Genomic DNA, 19,897 nt, shown 5'->3' with positions numbered 1-19,897 from the left:
CCACTGAGCCACTGGGGAACTCCCAGGGTCCAATATGATTAATAGTCAATTGTTAGCGAGTGGTTACAGGGTCTAAACTTATCTTTTAAGTGTATTACATGAAAAAGTATCTCTAAATAAAATACTTCAATTTACATATAGTTTTAGAATGTGCCATGCATTTCATTCATATCACCACATTTAGTGCTTATCGGATAGGCATGATAAGGACATTTTCTATTTTAAAGAGGTAGAAAGATCTTGTATATAGTATTGACATTCTTTTTATATTCAACTAGGAGATGTTCCAACCTATAAGCTCTAATTATAACCTAAAAAAGGAACACATAAAAGTGAAATAGGATATGTAAAAGTAAACAATAAATGAAAAATTAATTCAACGATATTTAACAATCCTTTATTAGCACCTACTGTGTTCCCCGAGAATTCAGGTATGAGAGCAAGCACTTGAGGTGATAACAACCAAAGCCTTTAAAAAGGGAACAATTTAGCAAAGTGGGGAGAAATAGGAAGACATCAAGAGAAAAGAATTCAAACAAGAAAGTTGTGCAGCTGAGGCAAGGTAGAGCCTATGAAGAAAAAAGCAAAGAATATGCTTAAGCATCAGAATTAGATTCATGATTAGCTGATAGATGAATTAAGAAAGAAAAATGCATCTATTAACCCCAAGCTCAAAAATAATTTCATTGAGGAAATAACAATTAAAAAAAATAAAAATAAGAAAGAAAAGTGCTTCCATGTCTATTCTCAAGGTATGCAAGTACAGTATTGCTGATTTGCTGCTCCATTCTTTTTTTTTTTTTTGTCTTTTTAGGGGTGCATCTATAGCATATGGAAGTTCCCAGGCTAGGGATCTAATCAGATCTGCAGCTGCCAGCCTACGCCACAGCCGCAGCAATGCCAGATCAGAGTGTACCTGTGATCTATGCTGCAGCTTGTGAAAACACTGGATTCTTAACCCACTGAGCTAGGCCAGGGATTGAACCTGCCTCCTCATGGTTACCAGTAGGGTTCTTAACATGCTGAGCCACAATGGGAACCCTGCCTCTCCATTCCTTTTTATTTTTTTAATAGTTGATTTACAATGTTCTGTCAATTTCTTTTTTTTTTTTTTTTTTTTTGTCTTTTTTAGGACCATACCCACAGCATATGGAGGTTCCCAGGCTAGGGGTCTAATTGGAGCTGTAGTCGCCGGCCTGCACCACAGCCACAGCAATGCCAGAGCCAAGCCACATCTGTGACCTACACCACAGCTTACGGCAACACCGGAACCTTAACACACTGAGCGAGGCCAGGGATCGAACCCTCAACCTCTTGGTTCCTAGTCGGATTTGCTAACCACTGAGCCACGATGGGAGCTCCATGTTCTGTCAATTTCTGTTGTAGAGCAAAGTGTCCCATTCACACACACACACACACACACACACTCTCTTTTTCTCACATTATCTTCTATCATGTTCCATCACAAGTAACTAGATATAGTTCCCTGTGCTATACAGAAGGATCTCATTGCTTACCCACTTCAAATGCAACAGTATGTATCTACTAACCCCAAACTCCCAGTCCACTCCCTCCCCCTCTCCCTTGGCAAGCACAAGTCTGTTCTCCATGTCCATGAGTTTGTTTCTTTTCTGTATGTAGGTTCATTTGTCCATATATTAGATTCCAGATATAAGTGATACAATATATTTGTCTTTCTCTTTCTGACTTACTCCATTTAGTATGAGAGTCTCTAGTTCATCCATGTTGCTGCAAATGGCATTATTTTGTTCTCTTTTATGGCTGGGTGGTATTCCATTGTGTACATATGTACTACATCTTCTTAATCCTTTCATTTGTCGATGGACATTTAGGTTGTTTCCATGTCTTGGCTATTGTCAATAGTGCTGCAATGAATATACGGGTGCATATGTCTTTTTCAAGGAAAGCTCTGCCTGGATATATGCCCAGGAGTGGGAATGTTGGGTCATACGGTTTTCTATATTTAGTTTTCTAAGGTACCACCATACTGTTGTCCATTGTGGTTGTACTAATCTACATTCTCACCAACTGTAGAAGGGTTCCCTTTTCTTCACACCCTCTCCAGCATTTGCTATTTGTAAACTTACTAATGATGGCCATTCTGACTGCTGTGAAATGGTATCTCATTGTAGTTTTGATTTGCATTTCTCTAATAATTAGTGATGTTGAGCATTTACTTATATGCCTGTTGGCCATCTGTATATCTTTGAAGAAATGTCTACTCAGGTCTTCTGCTCCATTTTTCTTTTTTTTTCTTTGCTGTTGAATTGTGTAAATTGTATATTTTGGAGATTAAGCCCTCACCAGATGCATCAGTCATACCATGAAACTATTTTTTCCCATTCCATAGGCTTGTTTGTTTGTTTTTGTTTTTTGGATGGTTTCCTTTGCTGTGCAAAATCTTGTCAGTTTGATTAGGTCCCACTGGTTTATTTTTGGTTTCATTTCTATTGCTTTGGGAGACTGACCTAAGAAATTATTTGTAAGGTTGATGTCAGTGAATGTTTTGCCTATGTTCTCTTCTAGGAGTCTGATGGTGTCTTATGTTTAAGTCTTTAAGCCATTTTGAGTTTATTTTTGTGCGTGATGTGATGATGTTTTCTAATTTCATTGATTTACATGCAGCTGTCCAGTTTTCCCAGCACCACTCACTAAAAAGACTGTCTTTTTCCATTTTATGTTCTTGCCTTCTTTGTCAAAGATTAATTGATCATAGGTGTCTGCATTTATTTCTGGGTTCTCTATTCTGTTCCATTGGCCTGTATGTCTGTCTTGTATCTGTACTACACTGTCTTAATTACTGCAGCTTTGTAATACTGTCTGAGGTTTGGGAGAGTTATGCTTCCTGCTTGCTTTTTTCCCTCAGGGTTGCTTTGGCAATTCTGGCTCTTTTATGGTTTCATATAAATTTTTTGGATTGTTTGTTCTAGCTCTGTGAAAAATGTCATGGGTAATTTGATTGGGATTGCACTGAATCTGTAGAGTGCTTTGGGTAGTACGGCTATTTTAACAATATTAATTCTTCCAATCCAGGAGCATGGAATATCTCTCAATTTCTTTGAATCCTTTTTATTTCCTTGATTAATGTTTTATAGTTATCAGCATATAAGTCTTTCACCTCCTTGGTCAGGTTTATTCCTAGGTATTTAATATTTTGAGGTGCAATTTTAAAAGGTATTGTATTTCTATATTCCTTTTCTGTCATTGTTAGTACATACAGAAATGCACTGGATTTCTGAATGTTAATCTTGTATCCTACTACTTTGCTGAATTTGTTAATCAGTTCAAGTAGTTTTTGTGTGGATTCCTTAGGGTTTTCTATATATAGTATTATGCCATCTGCATCCAGTGACAATTTTACCCCTTCTCTTCCAATTTGGATATCTTTTATTTCTTTTGTTTGTCTGATTGCTGTGGCTAGGACTTCTAACAGTATGTTGAATAAAAGTGGTGAGAGTAGGAATCCCTGTCTTGTTCCAGATCTTAGGGGGAAGGCTTTCAGCTTTTCTCCGTTGAGTATTATATTTGCTGTGGGTTTGTCATAAATGGCTTTGAATATGTTAAGGTATGTTCTCTCTATACCCACTTTGGAAAGAGTTTTTATCATGAATGGATGTTGGTCTTTTTCAAATGCTTTTTCTGCATCTATTGAGATGATCATGTGGTTTTTGACTCTTTTGTTAATGAGGTGTATAATGTTGACTGATTTGCATATGTTGAACCATCCTTGTGAACATTGGATGAATCCCACCTGGTCATGGTAATAATCATTTTTATATGTTGTTGGATTCTGTTAGCTAAAATTTTGTTGAGAATTTTTACATCTATATGCATCAAAGATACTGGCCTGTAATTTTCTTTTTTTGGTAGTATCTTTGGTTTTGGTATCTTAACCAAAAGATAGAATCTTTGGAATCTCATAGAATCTTTCATTCTATGGTGGCTTCATAGAATGTCTTTAGGAGTGTTCCTTCTTCTTCAATGTTTTGGAAGTTTGAGAAGGGTGAGTAAGTTCTTTGTATGTTTGGTAGAATTCATCTGGTTTGGTAAAGACCTCTGGTCCTGGCCTTTTGTTTGCAGGGAGTGTTTTTATTACATATTCAATTTCATTTCTGGTGATTAGTCTGTTCAGTTGATCCATTTCTTTTTGATTCTGTTTTGGTGGGCTGTATGTCTCTAGAAAAGTTGTCCATTTCTTCTGGTTGTCAAATCTGTTGGCATATAATTGTTCATAGTGTTCTCATGTTTTTTGTATTTCTCCAATATCTGGTGAGACTTCTCCTTTTTCATTTCTTATTCTGTTTGAGTTTTTTCTCCCCTCTTCTTTGTGAGTCTGGCCAGTGGTTTGTCAGTATTGTTTACTCTCTCAAAGAACCAGCTTTTGGTTTTATGGATTTTTTTTCTATTGCTTTTTAATCTATTTTATTGATTTCCTCTCTGATCTTTATGATTTTCTTCCTTCTGCTGACTTTTGTTTTTTTTGTTCTTTTTCTAATTCTTTTAGGTGATAGGTTAAGTTGTTGATTTGAGGTTTTTCTTTTCTGAGGAAGGCCTGTATCCTTATGAACTTCTCTCTAAGTACTGCTTTTTGGCATCCCATAGATTTTGAATGGTTGTGTTTTCATTTTCATTTGTCTCAGGTATTTTTAATTTCCCTTTTGATTTCCTTGTTGACCCATTTGTTCTTTAGTAGAATGTTATTTAGTCCTCATGTAGCCAGTTTTTTTCTCATTTCTTTTCTTGTGTTTGGTCTCTGGTTTCATGCCATTGTGGTCACTGAAGAGACTTGAAATAATTTCTAAACTCTTAAATTTGTTGAGGCTAGTTTTATGCCCCAGTATGTGGTCAATACTTGAGAATTTTCCATGCGTACTTGAAAAGAATGTATATTCTGATTTTTTTTGGATATAATGTCCTGAAAATGTCAATGAAGTCTAACTTTTCTATTGCGTCATTTAGGATCTCTGTAGCCTTACTGATTTTCTGTCTAGAGGATCTGTCCATTGATGTCTGTTAGTGCTTTTTGTATGTAGTTGGGTGCATATATACTGACTATTGTAAAGAACTCCTACAGAGCAGAGTGGCAGCTCGTAGAGTTCCAGCCACATAGTTTTCCCCAATAAATGACTACCCAGTTCAACTGCACAGCTCACTTTGGCACTGTGAGGACTCTACTACACCTTCCTGGACATCCCTCTCTTCAACAGCATGACTGAGTCCCATCACACCATTGTCCTAGTCAGGCTTAGGTTTCCTTGTCTACAAAATAATAAGGTTAAAGGTTCACTTTTCAGGTCTAAAATACCATGCTAAACGAACCTTGTTATGGAGTATAAAGCAGTACATGTCTTATAATTCTATGTTATTCATAAAGACTTCTGGGTATTCCAAGACCTCAAATTGTCAAATAAATAGGAAAAGTATTACTCTTTGGCATTTTTTCTGTTATTACACATTTCTGCCTAATTTGCTTACTTCCATATTAACAAGTAAATATACTTCAAGTCTCCCATTATACTATAATTTCACCCTAGCATGCAAGTGCTTTTCTTGAATCACCAAATAGCATTATTTCATTGAAGTAATATCAAATGCACAGTTCATTCATGATTTATTTTGTGATCACTGAAGCCAGAAGAAATAGCTCATTTAGAAACTTATTCTTGTGACTCTTATTGTCTACCATCTTGTGCCATAATTATATACAGATGTGTCTTCCCTATTACTCCTTTGGAGGCAGGAACTGCATTTCAACACCAATGGTGCCCAGTAGAATGCTTCAGACATAACAGGTTCCTGATAAATATTTGCCAAATAAATTATTATTATGTTGATGATCATTCATGGAAAAGAAGTTAGAAGAAATGAAAGATGCAAGAGTGAGTGAATATTGGATATGGTAATAAAAAGGCCTTGGTCATGTTTCCCAAGATACATGTATTTTTTTTAGAAAATTCACCTAGATTTGTCTTGACTTCTTAAAATATTCCTTCCCTCATTATTAACATGTACAAAGAAGTCACCTCTCAATGCTGAAAATACTAAAGCTGTCCATTCAATACAAGATTCTAATCTTTCATCAGATGAGGTTTCTGAAATCAAGCATAAGTCTGACAGTCTTTTCAAGAAGCTTAAGAACTTGGGAAAAGCAGATAAAGTGCTCTCTTAGCATATGAGAAGGGTGACATAAATTAGATGAGAATGCAACAAAATGAAGAAAGTTCTTGTTTTTTTACCGCATAAATTTTAACAATTTATGGCAGAGAAACCACACTATTCACCATAAATGTAATTCATTTAAAAACAAAGTTTATACGTAAAAATAACCCCAAATAATTGAAGAGAAATGTTTAGTATTACCATTCTAAGTTGTTAAAGTCAAGAAAAAGGAAAAAAGAGGATGGAGTTAATGGAACCCACAGGCTACTGATGTGGCAGTTTATCAAATGTAGCTGTAATGAAAGATAAATAATACAGGCAATTCACACTTCATGAAAGGATAAAAGTGTCAGTGTGTAGGTACCAGTTTTACTGCAGGCCATAATCAGCAAGTAAACGAAAGTGCAATGTCTAAAAAGTTTATAGGCTTCTATGAAGGCCTCGTCTTGTCAGGTATTGATTTAGGTATTCAGACGACTTCACTGGTATTAAACAAATTGAGTATTTGTGAACTTAGAGGACATGTTCTATTTCTCCCAACAAAAGTTGCCTCCAGCTTAATGCTAAGTTGTTTCCATCACTTAAATTTAAGGAAGGGGAAGAAAATGCTGAAATGATATCTTACACAATTATTTTCTTCTTAAATAGAGGGCAATCCAAAGTGAATGTTTCATACTCTCCACCTTCTCCACAAACATGGACTCCATACTTCTTAGAAAGCTGAAAATGGGGGGGAGGGAAGCAATAAAGAAACAGGAATCTTAATATTAGACAGCAGAAATGCTTACTTAACTTATTTTGTCCTAAAAAATATCCATGCAAGAAACTTTAATTCCAAAATAGATTGTGAGCTACAGGAAAATAATTTTATATATCTGCTTAAAATATGTGTTTAAAACCATTTGAAAAATGTTATCATAAGGCATAGTATTTTTAATAATCCCCAAACACAAAAAGAGGTATGAGACCAACATTTTTGTAAATAAAGAGAAAATTTATTAAAAAAAAGATGACTATCTTTTAGTTTAGAAATGATGCTATTTTTAGACTCAAAAAAAGGCTAAGGAGGAAAGATACTAAGTCATTTTGTAGTAAATGAGAATACATGCAGAATATATGCAAATTGTGCTTTCCCCTGCCCTTTGAAGGAAGGGGGGGAAATGCTATGTTTAAAGCATTTTTCAGAGACACAGAGAATGTAATCCAAGGCTGTTTCTTGGGCCTGTGAACAAAAAGAAGTCATAAACATGGTTATTATACTGTAGACTATTATTAGTAGACAAGTTCCAAGGGTATGGAGAACTAAGGAAGTCCTAGCACTGCAGACAGGCCTTAGGATGGTCTAACTCCAGGGGATAGCTTATATTGTTGTCTGAGTAAACCTGACATTAAAGAACAAATGAATGAAGGAAGATTAAAAAAAAAAAAAAAAAAGCCTGTGCTTAGAATTAAAGATAAGCTATATTATTTAAATGCTACTGATACTGAGAGGAAAAGAGTCATTTATTTGGTTGGCACATGGCTGGAATCACTGGTGAGGAGCACGCTCACTGGCCATGTCACAGGATCTTTCTGCTCTTATGTCAAGGTTTTATCACTATGATTCCATCTCCTTCATTCTGAATTTCACAGCTCTCCCTGCTTTTAGCATCTCCTGGCCCAAAGGAAGAGTGAGTTTACTGATGCTCTCTGTAACTCCCATGCTCTCTGTTACTCCCATGTTACTTAGACTGTGGCCTAAGTCTTCAGTTTTACCTGCATAGTTATGCATTTATTTATTTGATTATTTTTGTGGTTGTGCTACCATTATGAATCCATTACACTTCAACTATTGACTATGTGCCCTTGGGGACCTAAAGCATGGATCTATGAAAATTCTACTACCTCCTCTAAGGATCAGTAGTAATGAATAACCTGTAAAGTCAAACAGCAAGAAAAGTGAGGGAAAGAAAACTGAGTGGCATTTTCTGTAATGGCTTACAAGAGCAAAGTAGATAAATTTTCACCTTAGTAGGTTATGAAGTAGGGAATCGGCAAGGCAGAATTACAGCATCAGGTTCTTATGGGAGCAGACAACAGGCACAGACTACTTCACTGTGGTAAACCGAATTAAATTAATATCTGCCTTGCAATAAAAATGCAGGAATAGTAATAACAGCATGTGGATTTTGGGGTACTTCCTTGTTCTGACCAATCCCCTCTTTACTCATCTCTCTTTTACTGGTATTCCCATTCTAGCAACTTCTACCAAGCTAACCTTTTAATCTCACCTTTATGGTCAGTCTTTTTTGTTGTAATATACTTTATCAATTATTAGCTATCATTTATTAGTAAGTGTTTTACAAAATTTCTGTAATTCACCACAAAATAACTGGATTTTGTATTAAAGCTGGCACGTCTGTCATTCTACTGAAGTAGTTTTATTAGTCCCTAGTAAAAATAATGTAAGCTGCTATGTTAAACCAATATATACTATCATTATACAAAGACTGCCAGGGCTAGGGAATCTAAAATTTGGATATATCCAGTGATATTTTTAGTTCACATAAAATATTTCTATAATATTCATTCAATCAGTTCTTCAGCAAATATTTACTGAACAATGATTATTAGGCAGAGCTTGCTAGAAGAAAAAGATCCAAAAGTAAACAAGACAATGTCCTTGGCCTCTTAAAGCTGACTAAATATGCTGCACCCTGTATTTTAACACTACAGTATGATGAAACAGTGATGCTTCTTATATAAATAAAATGTGCAGTCTCTTCTCTCCTTCTATTACTGATTCACTGGCATAGACACAGATTACACGTCAAGAAACTTAGGTAAATCACAATATTGTAGATCAAGTATACGTCAATAAAATAAAGGAAGAAAGAAAAAGAAAAGAAAAGAAAAGAAAAGAAAAGAAAAGAAAGAAAGAAAGAAAGAAAGAAAGAAAGAAAGAAAGAAAGAAAGAAAGAAAAAGTTGGCTAAAGAGCTCAATGGTTTTTATAGCTGATGAACAAGAAGCAGTCTATGAATTCCTAGAATATCTTTTGCAGCCCCTCTAAACTTGACTAGCTTGAAGTTCTAGTAGACAAAAGCATTCAGAAAATTCCGCTTTTATTGGCTGACTTTAGCCAGTTCCAAGGCCCTTAGAAGTCCAGAGAGAACCTCCTCAAAAGTAAAGACTATGCCAGCCACTTTCTTTAATGAATCTTCAGCTAAGGCATAGTACCTTATTAGAAATCAATATTTTGGTAGCACAAAAGCATGGCTGTATGTATGTGATAAAAAGGGTCAGTTTATGTAAGTAGAGAATCCATATGAGCACATTCCAGAGACATATCTGTGGTACAGAACATTCAGTTTACTCTCTGGAACCTGTAGGTCAATGTTGCTCATATCTACACTATTCACAGAAAGTAGCAGTTTTATTCTAACGTGTCTCGGGTCTGTGTCTGGGATTTTCAACTCAAAATTGGCATTAATGTATGTCAACACTTAATCACTCCGAACACAATTTTTTGTAGTTCATGTTGATAAGTTTATCTATTGGTATCATTGTAATTGAAAATACTAAATAGGTAACAGTTTTTTTTTTTAAGGTTTAAAATTATCATTGATTCTTTCCATAGCTTAAGTATATAAAGTAGCAATCTATATTAAAAAATAAAAATTATTTTTATATTGATTTCTGCCCACTGAGGTCTAATGTCCATTAATGATTAAAACATATTTAATAGTTTCAGTTAGTATGTAAAAAGTGGAAGTAGACAGTTGTTACCATCACAAAGTATGTAAACCATGCTTTTGTGTTTTACATACAGATTGCTGAGAATGCAGTCTGGATGAACCAAACTGCAGATCAAGGTGAGCCTTTCCTAGATGAAGATCCATGGCAACTTTCCTAATGGGAGAACAGAGTAGAAGCAAACTTCCACAGATGAGAGACATCTATCAGTGTATGTAGAAAGCAGTTAAACTCTTATGGCCATCTGTGGACCTCTGTGATGGATTATTAGAGTTTTGAGGAGATCCAGGGAGTCTGTACAGCCTGACACTTCTTTTTCACAGGATCTTAATCAAATGCACACAGTGGCCACATGCAGAAGGCTGGGGCCAGGGCAGAAGAAGGGGGAGTGATCCCTTTGAGAACACCTGCCCGTCAAGTCTTTTCTATTGAATTTTCACTATACCAAAGACTGTAGACAGGAGAGGGAAAACTGTGCACTTTCAGCCAAAACTTGGAAAGCCAGAGAGGAGACAGGGAAAGGCTGAGAGAAGTAAGTTCTTGAAAAGGCACACAACACTGGTGGCAGGACTTTAAAGCAGGGGAACGAGGTGGGAGGAAAAGGGAGAGAAGGATCACTAGACTTACTGAAGCATTTATCTTGCTCTCAAAATATTTCAGACAAGTAGCAAACTGAAACAAAATGCAACTCAAACAAGACCCAGCTCAATTTTTGCAGATTAGACTAAAGAGAATAAATATCCAAACTAGCTGTCACATAGAGAAAGGAATGCATCTTTTATGGAGTAAATTTTATTTATTTCAGTCTCTACTGTTCTTTTTCATTCAATATCAATCATGAAATATATAAAATAGATGAAAAGTGAAAAAGTAGAAAATTTCATCTATAATCAAGAGGAAAACAAAACAGAAACAGACCCACACATTAACCAAATTTTTCTTTTTTTTTTCTTTCTTTCTTTTTTTTTTTTTTCTGCTGCCCCTGCAGCATATGGAAGTTCCCAAGCTAGGGGTAAAATTGGAGCTGCATCTGCTAGCCTATGTATGCCACAGCCACAGCCACAGGGGTTCCCAGCCAAGCTGCGACCTACACCATAGCTCAGCAACTCTGGATCCCTAACTCACTGAGTGAGGACAAGGATCAAACCTGCATTCTCATGGATACTAGTCAGGTTTGTAACCTGCTTAGCCACAGTGGGAACTCCCAACCAAATACAGAACTCAATAGACAAGGACTTTAAACATAACTGCTATAAGTACGTTAAAGATTTAGTGAAAAGCATGGACAAAATTTATGAACAGAGAGTAATTTTAGCAGAGTTGAAAAACCAGGGATACAGATCAAGGTTCATATTCTAGCTCTAATACCTTTTGGGGAAAGGACCTGAATGAACTGCTTAACTTATCTGAATTTCCATTTTCCTAGGTAATACCTAAACCTGAGGTGAAGGGGAGGGGGGGAGAGTTGTATTAAAAGAGATAATGCATACAAAGCTCTTGACCTAGTGCCTAGCACAGAAAGTATTCAACACGTACTATCTTTTCTCTGTTAGATTAATTTGCCCCTCTCTTGGGTCTTCTACTCTTTTACCTACATACTCCCTTCTGTGAGAATCATGACCCCTACTATGTCTACTATTTCTACTACAAATTGTTCTCAGAGTAAAATCCCTAGTAATCAACTCCTCTCCCATATATTAGCCCCACCCAAATGCTTACTGAGTGTCTTACTTGGGAGCATTGTTGTTTTAAATTCTACATGAATAAAATAACTTTCTTGATTGTTCCTCAAAACCTTCTCTCCCTGCTCAATTCCCTATTTCTGTAATAGTTCAATCAAGCTTGAACTATTACAGTGTTTAACTCCTTCCTTTCCTTCTGTCACATAGGCTATATTTACAATTTTTCATTAATTCATTTATTGAATCAATATATAGTCACTCAGCACTTAATAAATACCAGATCCTATGCTATACATGAGGCATATGGCAGTGAATGAGACAAAGTACACACTCCTGTCTATTCTAACATCCTTCCTGAGCACTCTGTACTTGAACTATTACAATCAACTCGTGTATTACATCCCCCAATTTACCCTACATGTTATTAACATGCCAACTTTCCTTAACAATATATGACATGGCACTCATCTACTCAAAAACTTTTGCTATCTGACCACTGTCTATTTAATAAAAATCAAGCTCTGTAAACTGACAATCAAAGACTTTGGCCATTTGGTCCCATCCATCACAAGAATACAAAGACAAAAGGTAATACAACAGGTAAAATAAAGTAACATAAAGATTCAAAAGAATCTTGACTAGCTTAAAAAAAAAAAATCCCCAAGACTAAATCTTATGAGGTAAAATATAAAGTGATAAACACAAATCACAACATGTAGTATCCTTCTCTTCAACATATAGAAATCACTGCCTTTGGGACTGTCCTATGCTGCCCTGTGACATATTTCTGTTTGTGTCACTGTGTATCTCTTGAACTTAAATGTTTCCTCTGAGACATAAAGTTTCTAAATTTCTTAGACCCTCTTGTAGTTCTTTCCTAGCAGTATATGGCACACAGTACTCAGTGATCAACTGGCTGTCTTCTACACGGTCCACACAGTCTGCGTACTCCTAGAAAAGGGTCTAACTGGCACGTACTGACATGTCTAGTTTCAGACAGAAAGAAAGCCACTCCCAAAGAGAATTATCAAGTAAAAGGGAGAATTATCAAGTTACTGGTTTCTTCTTCTATAACCTTAGAAATAGGATAAAAATTCCATATTTGGGGAACTCTAAAACAGTGAATAAAATTCACACCTGTTTTTCTTACCTCATTACCTACTGACTCGGTGATGTAACTATTTTTCTCTCTGCCTTTAACCATTTGGGGAATGTAATATAGAAAAAGATTCAGATCAGATGGCCACTGGATAAGATTAACACACCTGCTATTTCTTCTGACATCAGCCAACAGGTGCCATCTTTGAATAAATTCAAAGATACAAAGCTACTACAATAGATAAAATAAAATTTAAAAAGGACCTTGACCAGTTGAAAATAAATATGTTGCGGTTTTCTAAACAGTTAAATTATCTTTAATAAAACAATAGAATCAGTTTCTACATATTTCATAATATAATTTTCCCTGTATAAAAGCATGTTCCTTGCTTCATATTTATCTAAATTTTACTATGTTCTCTTTTGGATAAAATTTTTAGGGAAGATGAAAATTAGTTTTCCAACTAACCATTGTTAAGCTTTTTAAAAAAACATTTTGAGGAGAGAGGATTAAGATGGCAGAATAGAAGGACTGGAGCTTAACTTCTCTCCTAAAAACAACAAAATTCAAAACTAAAGCCTAAGCAATCTCCACTCAAATGGACCAGAAACCTTAAAAAAGATACCCTACTCCAGAGGACAAAGAGGAGGCCACATCAAGAGGTAGGAGGGGCAATTGTGCAATATAAACAACCCCATACCTCCAGGCTCCACAGGCTGAAAACTAACTGGTTTACAGAGACTCACTTACAGGAGTGAGAGTTCTGAGCCCCACATCAAACCCTCACATGTGGGGATCTGGCACTGGGTGAAAGAGCCCCTGGAGCATCTGGCATTAAAGACTAGTGGGGCTTGTGCACAGGAGCTCCATAGGACTGGGGGAAATGGAGACCCTATTCTTAAAAGGCACATACGGACATTCATGTGCGCTGGATTCCAGGGCAGAGCGAGGTCTCCAAAGAAACCTGGGTCAAACCTGACTGCAGTTCTTGGAGGACATCCTGGGAAAACAGGGGTGAATGTGGCTTGTTGTGAGGGAAGCACACTGAAAGCAAAGCTCTCGGGAATATTCAGCAGCTGCTTCTCTCTGGAGGTGGCCATTTTGGGAAAATCTGGCCCCACCCCCATCAGTCAGTGCTGAGAAGCCCCAGGCCAAACAACAACCCAGGGGGGGAATCACAGCCCCACCCCTCAGTAAACAGGCTACCTAAAGACCCCTCAGGCACACAGCTGCCTCTAATCCCATCCAGAGACTAAGCCCCACCCACCAGAGGGACTAGAATCAGCTCCACCTACCAGTGGGCAGGCATCAGCCCCCCCCAATCAGGAAGTGTACAGCAAGCCCCCATACTGACTTCAGCTACAAGGGGGGCAGACACCAGAAGTAAGAGAGGCTATAACTCTATTATCTGTAAAAAGGCCACCACACCAAAAACCTATAAAAATGAAAAGACAGAGAACTATAAGTCAGATGAGGGAGAAAGGAAAAACCCCAGAAAATCAGCTAAGTGATGAGGAGATTCTCAGCATCCAGGAAAAAGACTAGATTGTTGATGCTAAAGATGATGTAAGACATTGGAAATAAACGGGAGGCAAAGATGGATAACTTACAGGAAACAGTGACCAAAGAGATATAAGATATAAAACTTAAATAAGAAGAGATACAAAATACAATAACTTAAATAAAAAATTCACTAGAAGCAGCTAACAGCAGAATACAGGAGGCAGAAGAATGAATAAGTGAGGTGGAGGACAGATTAGTGGAAATTACGGATGCAGAACAGAAAAGAGAAAAAAGATTGAAAACAAATGAAGAGAGTCTCAGAGAACTCTGGGACAACGTGAAACGCACCAGCACCAACATCCGTATTATAGGGGTGCCAGAAGGAGAAGAGAGAGAGAAGGGGACAGAAAAAATATTCCAAGAGATAACAGCCGAAAACTTCCCTCACATGGGAAAGGAACCATTCACTCAAATCCAGGAAGCACAACGAGTACCATATAAAATAAACCCAAGGAGGAATACACCGAGACACATATTAATCAAACTAACCAAAATTAAAGACAACGAAAATCTTGAAAGCAGCTAGGGAAAAGAAACAAGTAACATACAAGGGAACCCCAATAAGGTTATCAGCAGATTTTTCAGCAGAAACTCTGCAGGCCAGAAGGGAGTGGCATGATATATTTAATGTGATGAAAGGAAAAAACCTCCAACCAAGATTACTCTGCCCAGCAAGGCTCTCATTCAGATTTGAAGGAGAAATCAAAACCTTCACAGATAAGCAAAAGTTGAGAGAATTCAGCAACACTAAACCAGCCTTACAACAAATACTAAAGAAACTACTCTAGGTAGAAAAAAAAAGCCCGCAACAGGAAACAAAAATTCCACAAATGACAAGGCTCACCAGTAAAGCTATGTAATCATCCATGTACAATTATACCACCAAAATCATAAATCATGAGAAGAGGTGGGTACAAATGCAGGATACTGGAGATGAATTTGCAATTAAGAGACCAACAACTTAAAACAATTTCATATACATGTAGACTTGTATATCAAAACTTCAGAATAACTGGAAACCAAAAATCTACAATTGATACACAAACAAGGAATCTCTGAAGAAATATATCTCATAGTATATAAGTGCATAATCCACCATGAAGGGGGTCATTTGACATCATTCTTGGAATGCTAAAGTCTTCTTAGATCTGATTCTGATTTCCTCTCCATTAAAGAATTTATGATAATTATAAATTAATTAAAATATTAATTAAATAATGCAACTGTACAATTAAATAATACAGTTCTACAACTGTATTATCAATAACCATTTGTCTCCATGGTACAATGTAAGGTCTATAATGTCTTGTTTATCACATCACCTAGAATGGTGTAATGCCTATACTGAAGAATCAATAAGATGTAACAAATTGTGAGGACATATTTATACAGTTACACTGTTTTTTAACCAATTTATGCATTTTATATTTTACTTATTTTCATAGGGTATATTATTTTTGTTATTCTTACCAGTTAAGTTATTCTTTTTATTATGCTATATAAATATTTAATGGTAAAAAAAAAAAACTCCTATTAAAAAGGAAAAAGATCAACAACTAGTTGAAAAACAGGAAACAACTGACTAGGAATTCCACAAAAATAAAAAGGACAAGCCCTCAACATATGAAAAATAAATAAATAAATACATTTTGAATAGACATGGCTGACTTGGGTTAAGAATGCCTTGGAGTCTGAGCATTTAAAAAGTGAATTCCTAGTAAATCAAAAGGAAATTACTTATATGCTTCTATTTTTTTCTGGCACACTTCTTCATATAGATAAATATTCCTAATCATTGGAATTCAGTTACTGATTATTGAACTGAAAGATTACAGGCACAGGATTTCCCTGTTTAATTTTTAATCCCTTTAAAAGACTAATTACCATAATTATGAGAATTTATTATTAAATCATGATTTTTCTTCTTTTAAATCTGCCTCATGTGCTGTTACTCATCTTAAAATTGGAAAAAGAAGTGAAATTACCCTTCCCTCACACCTCCTACCACCTAGAGAAAAACATGAGGTTTATAAAGCTTATCACAATTTCATTTTATAAATATATTTAACATACAGAATAATTTCTTGCTGCATCTATTCATTCATAACACTTATTAAATAAGTATTTATTGAATTCTACTATGAGTATACTATATACGTATAATTCAAACTATAGGTTTGGCATTGTTTTAAGTGCTGGGGATAACAACAGGAGCAGACATAAATTCTGCATAAAACACTTTAATATCTTGAGGTACAAACAGCATGTTAAACAAGCAGTTATAACAAAGGGTATTGATTGTTTTGATGGATGCATGAGATGCTGTTTGAGTGTAAAGCAGGGGGCCTAAAGCAGCAGTTAACCAGGAAAGTCTGGGGGGGTGGGGAGTAAGGAGGCAGGAGAGAAGAAAAAACTGTTCCAAAAGGAATAGCATGTGTTAAGTCCCAGAGCATGTGATAGGTACTCAAAGTAAGTTTGGCATAGCTGAAGCTTAGTTAGATGAATAATAGTGGAGAAATAAGGCTGGAAAACTAGAAAGAAGACAGATGTTATGGGGCTTCATAGTCATACTAAGTTATTATCCTAAGGTTAATGAGAACCCATGGGGATGTTTTAAACAGAAAGCTGATCTGATCTCATTTGTCTTGTAGAAACATCATGCTGGCTGCACAATGGAGAATGGGCTGGAAGGGGTAAGTCATAAAGCAGAAAGAACTGAGAAGGTACTGGAAGAATCTAGGCAGGAGGTAAAGATTTCCTGGACTGTGGAAGCAGTAGTGAGTATGGAGAAGAGAGGGTAGATATTTTGAGAGATATTTTAGGAGGCTGAAATAAGTGATTGAATGGAAAAATGAGGAAAGTTTAAAAAATTAAGAAAAATTCATGCATTGGGAAACTGGATGGATGCTGGTTGTGTTTACTAGTATCTCAGTATAAGCAGCAATCTGCTAGGTCAGAGTCTAATGACCTTTCTTTTTTCAAATTTTATGTGGCATATGATACCATGTATGTTTCAAATTTTTGTGATTATTTTCCTTAGGATTCAGGTTACTGCATTTTCTAAGCTATTGTTAGGCTTCTCTGACTCCTTTCCCTCCTATTGCTCCTAAATTATAAATATCCTTCATGATTTTCTCTAATATATTTTTCTCTACAAATTTATTCCTTCAGATAGCTTATATACTCCATGGCTTTAACCATCATTTTTATGTTATTCTGCTGCTGTGCATATTAACAACATCATTGTTAAGACAATTTGTTTTATGCCTTAAAGTTAAGAAAAGGATAAAATTATTTAATCTTCAAAATGACTTTTAAGAATAAAAAAAGAGTATAGGTTCTGAAATCAGATAGACTTAAAGAATAAATTCCAGTTCTGCAACTTCCCAGCTCTGTGACGTTAGAAAAGTAACTCACCCTCTTATTTCTCATCTGCAAAATGTACATATTAATAGTAGCAACCTCATAGAATTGTTAGAGGGTTACATAAAATCATGCATAAAAAGTACTTAGCACAGAGTATGGTACTTAGTAAGCACTTAGTAAATACACAGCTTAACTGTAAGTGTAATAAAGCGCATATTGTTGGGAGGCACAGTGAAAGCAACATTGCATAATTGACTAAAAGCAATAGCTTTGGAAACAGATGGTCCTTGGTTCAAATTCTACCTCTGTGATCTTATGTAGGATTTGAACCAAGGCTGTCTGTTTCTAGCTATCCGATCTTAGGTCAGGTAAACTCTTGGAGCCTCAGATTACTGATCTATACAATGAAGATGACAACAGTACCTACCTTCTAGGGATGCTGAGGTAGTTTTTAGTAATAAAACCATATTTTAAAAAAGCCTAATATACTGCCTAGCATATAATATATACTCAATGAAACAGCTACTAATTTTATTTTTTTCTCTTTTCCAGAAGGGAAAACTAGATTGATTTGCAAAAGTTATGTAGCTTAAAACTAAACAAAACCAGAATTTAAGGTTGTGTCTGGACTTTGAGAAATAATACACCTTATTAGTCTTTAGCCTGAATATCTCAATTTTGTGTCAGCCTCATTCCAGTTTTCATTTGCCAAAATATGTGCTTCCAATTTCCCCAATCATTCTGTATGGATTAATCTGTGAGTCTTCCTTTTCCAGCTTCTGGCAATTTGGTACCAATTTCTTTTTCTTTCTTAAATCAAAATCTTTCTTTCAGTTTTGTTCTCTCTCTCCGTCCCTACAGTCAGCAGTTTTGCGATCCAAGCCCTCATACTTGTTTCCTGTAACAGTACCTTGGACTCTTTTTCATCTCCAATTTCTTCTACTCTCAATTCTCTACTCTCTGACTGCTGTCAGACTAAATTTCCTGAGATACCTTTTAATAATACAATCCTTGTTAATGAGCCTTCTGTATCTTATTATTCCTTTTATTTTGTCTTTTTAGGGCCACACCCCCGACATATGGAGGTTCCCAGGCTAGGGGTCGAATCAGAGCTACAGCTGCTGGCCTATGCCACAGCCATGCAGGATCCGAGCTGAGTCTGTGACCTATACCACAGCTTGAGGCAATGCTGGATTCTTAACCCAATAATCGACACCAGGGATCGAACCTGTGTCTTCATGGATAGTAGTCAGATTTGTTTATGCTGAGCCATGACGGGAATTCCCTTATTATTTCTTATCTCAAATCACTTGGTACCTCTCTCAAGACTCCTTATGATTGGGTCTTAAATTCCCCACCTCATCTATTTCTTATTAACCTGCTAATACCAGCTCTTAATTTCATGTAAACCAAGCTTCTCATTGTCCCTGCAAGTCTTCCTGCCAAGGAATCTTCTTTATATTGATTCAGTTTGTTGCCACCATTTGTGTAAACTTCATCCATCTTTCAAACCACTTTAAGTGCTAACACTTCCATGACATCACCTTCAGGTACTCAAGGTCACCTTCCATCTTTTAGCTCCAAATTTCATTTACAGTAAATACCAATTTGGTTTTACTTGATCCAAGTTATTAGGGTCCCTACTCACTTACAAAACTAAATTCCATGAAAAATGCCAAGTCTTTGACTTCTTTTGTACCCCTTATAGAGGTCAACATACAACTGGGCACATAAGAAGTCCTTACAAATACTTATCATTCAATTCTATTAGTAGCACATGACATTAGCAGTTACGAGTTCTTCTACAATACATACTTAGAAAAATGTGAGGGACATTGAAGGTCATGTATTGGAATAGCCACTAACTATGGAGGACCTTCATCTCTTTACCTTCACCTCTTCTCTGACTGCTACAGTTAATAGGCACAACTGCCAGGTCAAATTCCTTAAAGTATACGTTTAAGGATTTTACTTCCTAAATTTTTTTTTAATTAAAAGTTTTAAGTTCTCTAAAACTTTGTGTTACTCCTCATTGTTTAAATAGTTAAATCCTTACTTCAGTATTCAAAATCTCTCTCTCTATGGCTTCAACTTCTTTTTTCAGCTTCCTACCCCAGAATTCAAAATATACTCTGAACAACCTAGCCAGTCAAAAATCCTATCCATTTTTTTAAAGTACAGTTTGGCTGTCAATTTATCTCTGAGTTTACTCAGAATTCTCTCAACATATTTTTTTTCTTTGAAATTATATGGTACACATTTTTTACTTTCTTA

The 19,897-nt window shown here is 36.0% G+C and overlaps 1 protein-coding gene across 4 annotated transcripts in view; it reads right to left on the bottom strand.

Moving 5' to 3' along the window:
• DPH6 (diphthamine biosynthesis 6) overlaps positions 1–19,897 on the bottom strand; it is a 172,882-nt gene that overhangs the window by 7,608 nt on the left and 145,377 nt on the right. For 2 of the 4 annotated variants that reach the window (XM_021098213.2, XM_084975137.1), the window contains one exon: positions 6,806–6,900. The exons of the other annotated variants lie outside the window; for them this stretch is intronic. In XM_021098213.2, coding sequence (XP_020953872.1) covers positions 6,806–6,900 — 95 coding nt within the window. The remainder of the gene's footprint in view (positions 1–6,805; positions 6,901–19,897) is intronic. 4 annotated transcript variants of the gene reach the window in all.

Source organism: Sus scrofa, chromosome 1, assembly GCF_054392235.1.
Source record: "Sus scrofa isolate SSC_HxYL_T2T_F1_AM1 chromosome 1, Sscrofa_HxYL_maternal_Yorkshire_Landrace_v2.0, whole genome shotgun sequence".
Taxonomy (NCBI): Eukaryota; Metazoa; Chordata; class Mammalia; order Artiodactyla; family Suidae; genus Sus; species Sus scrofa.
Note: the sequence above shows the minus strand (reverse complement) of the source record. Positions and strands in the feature narration are given on the sequence as shown.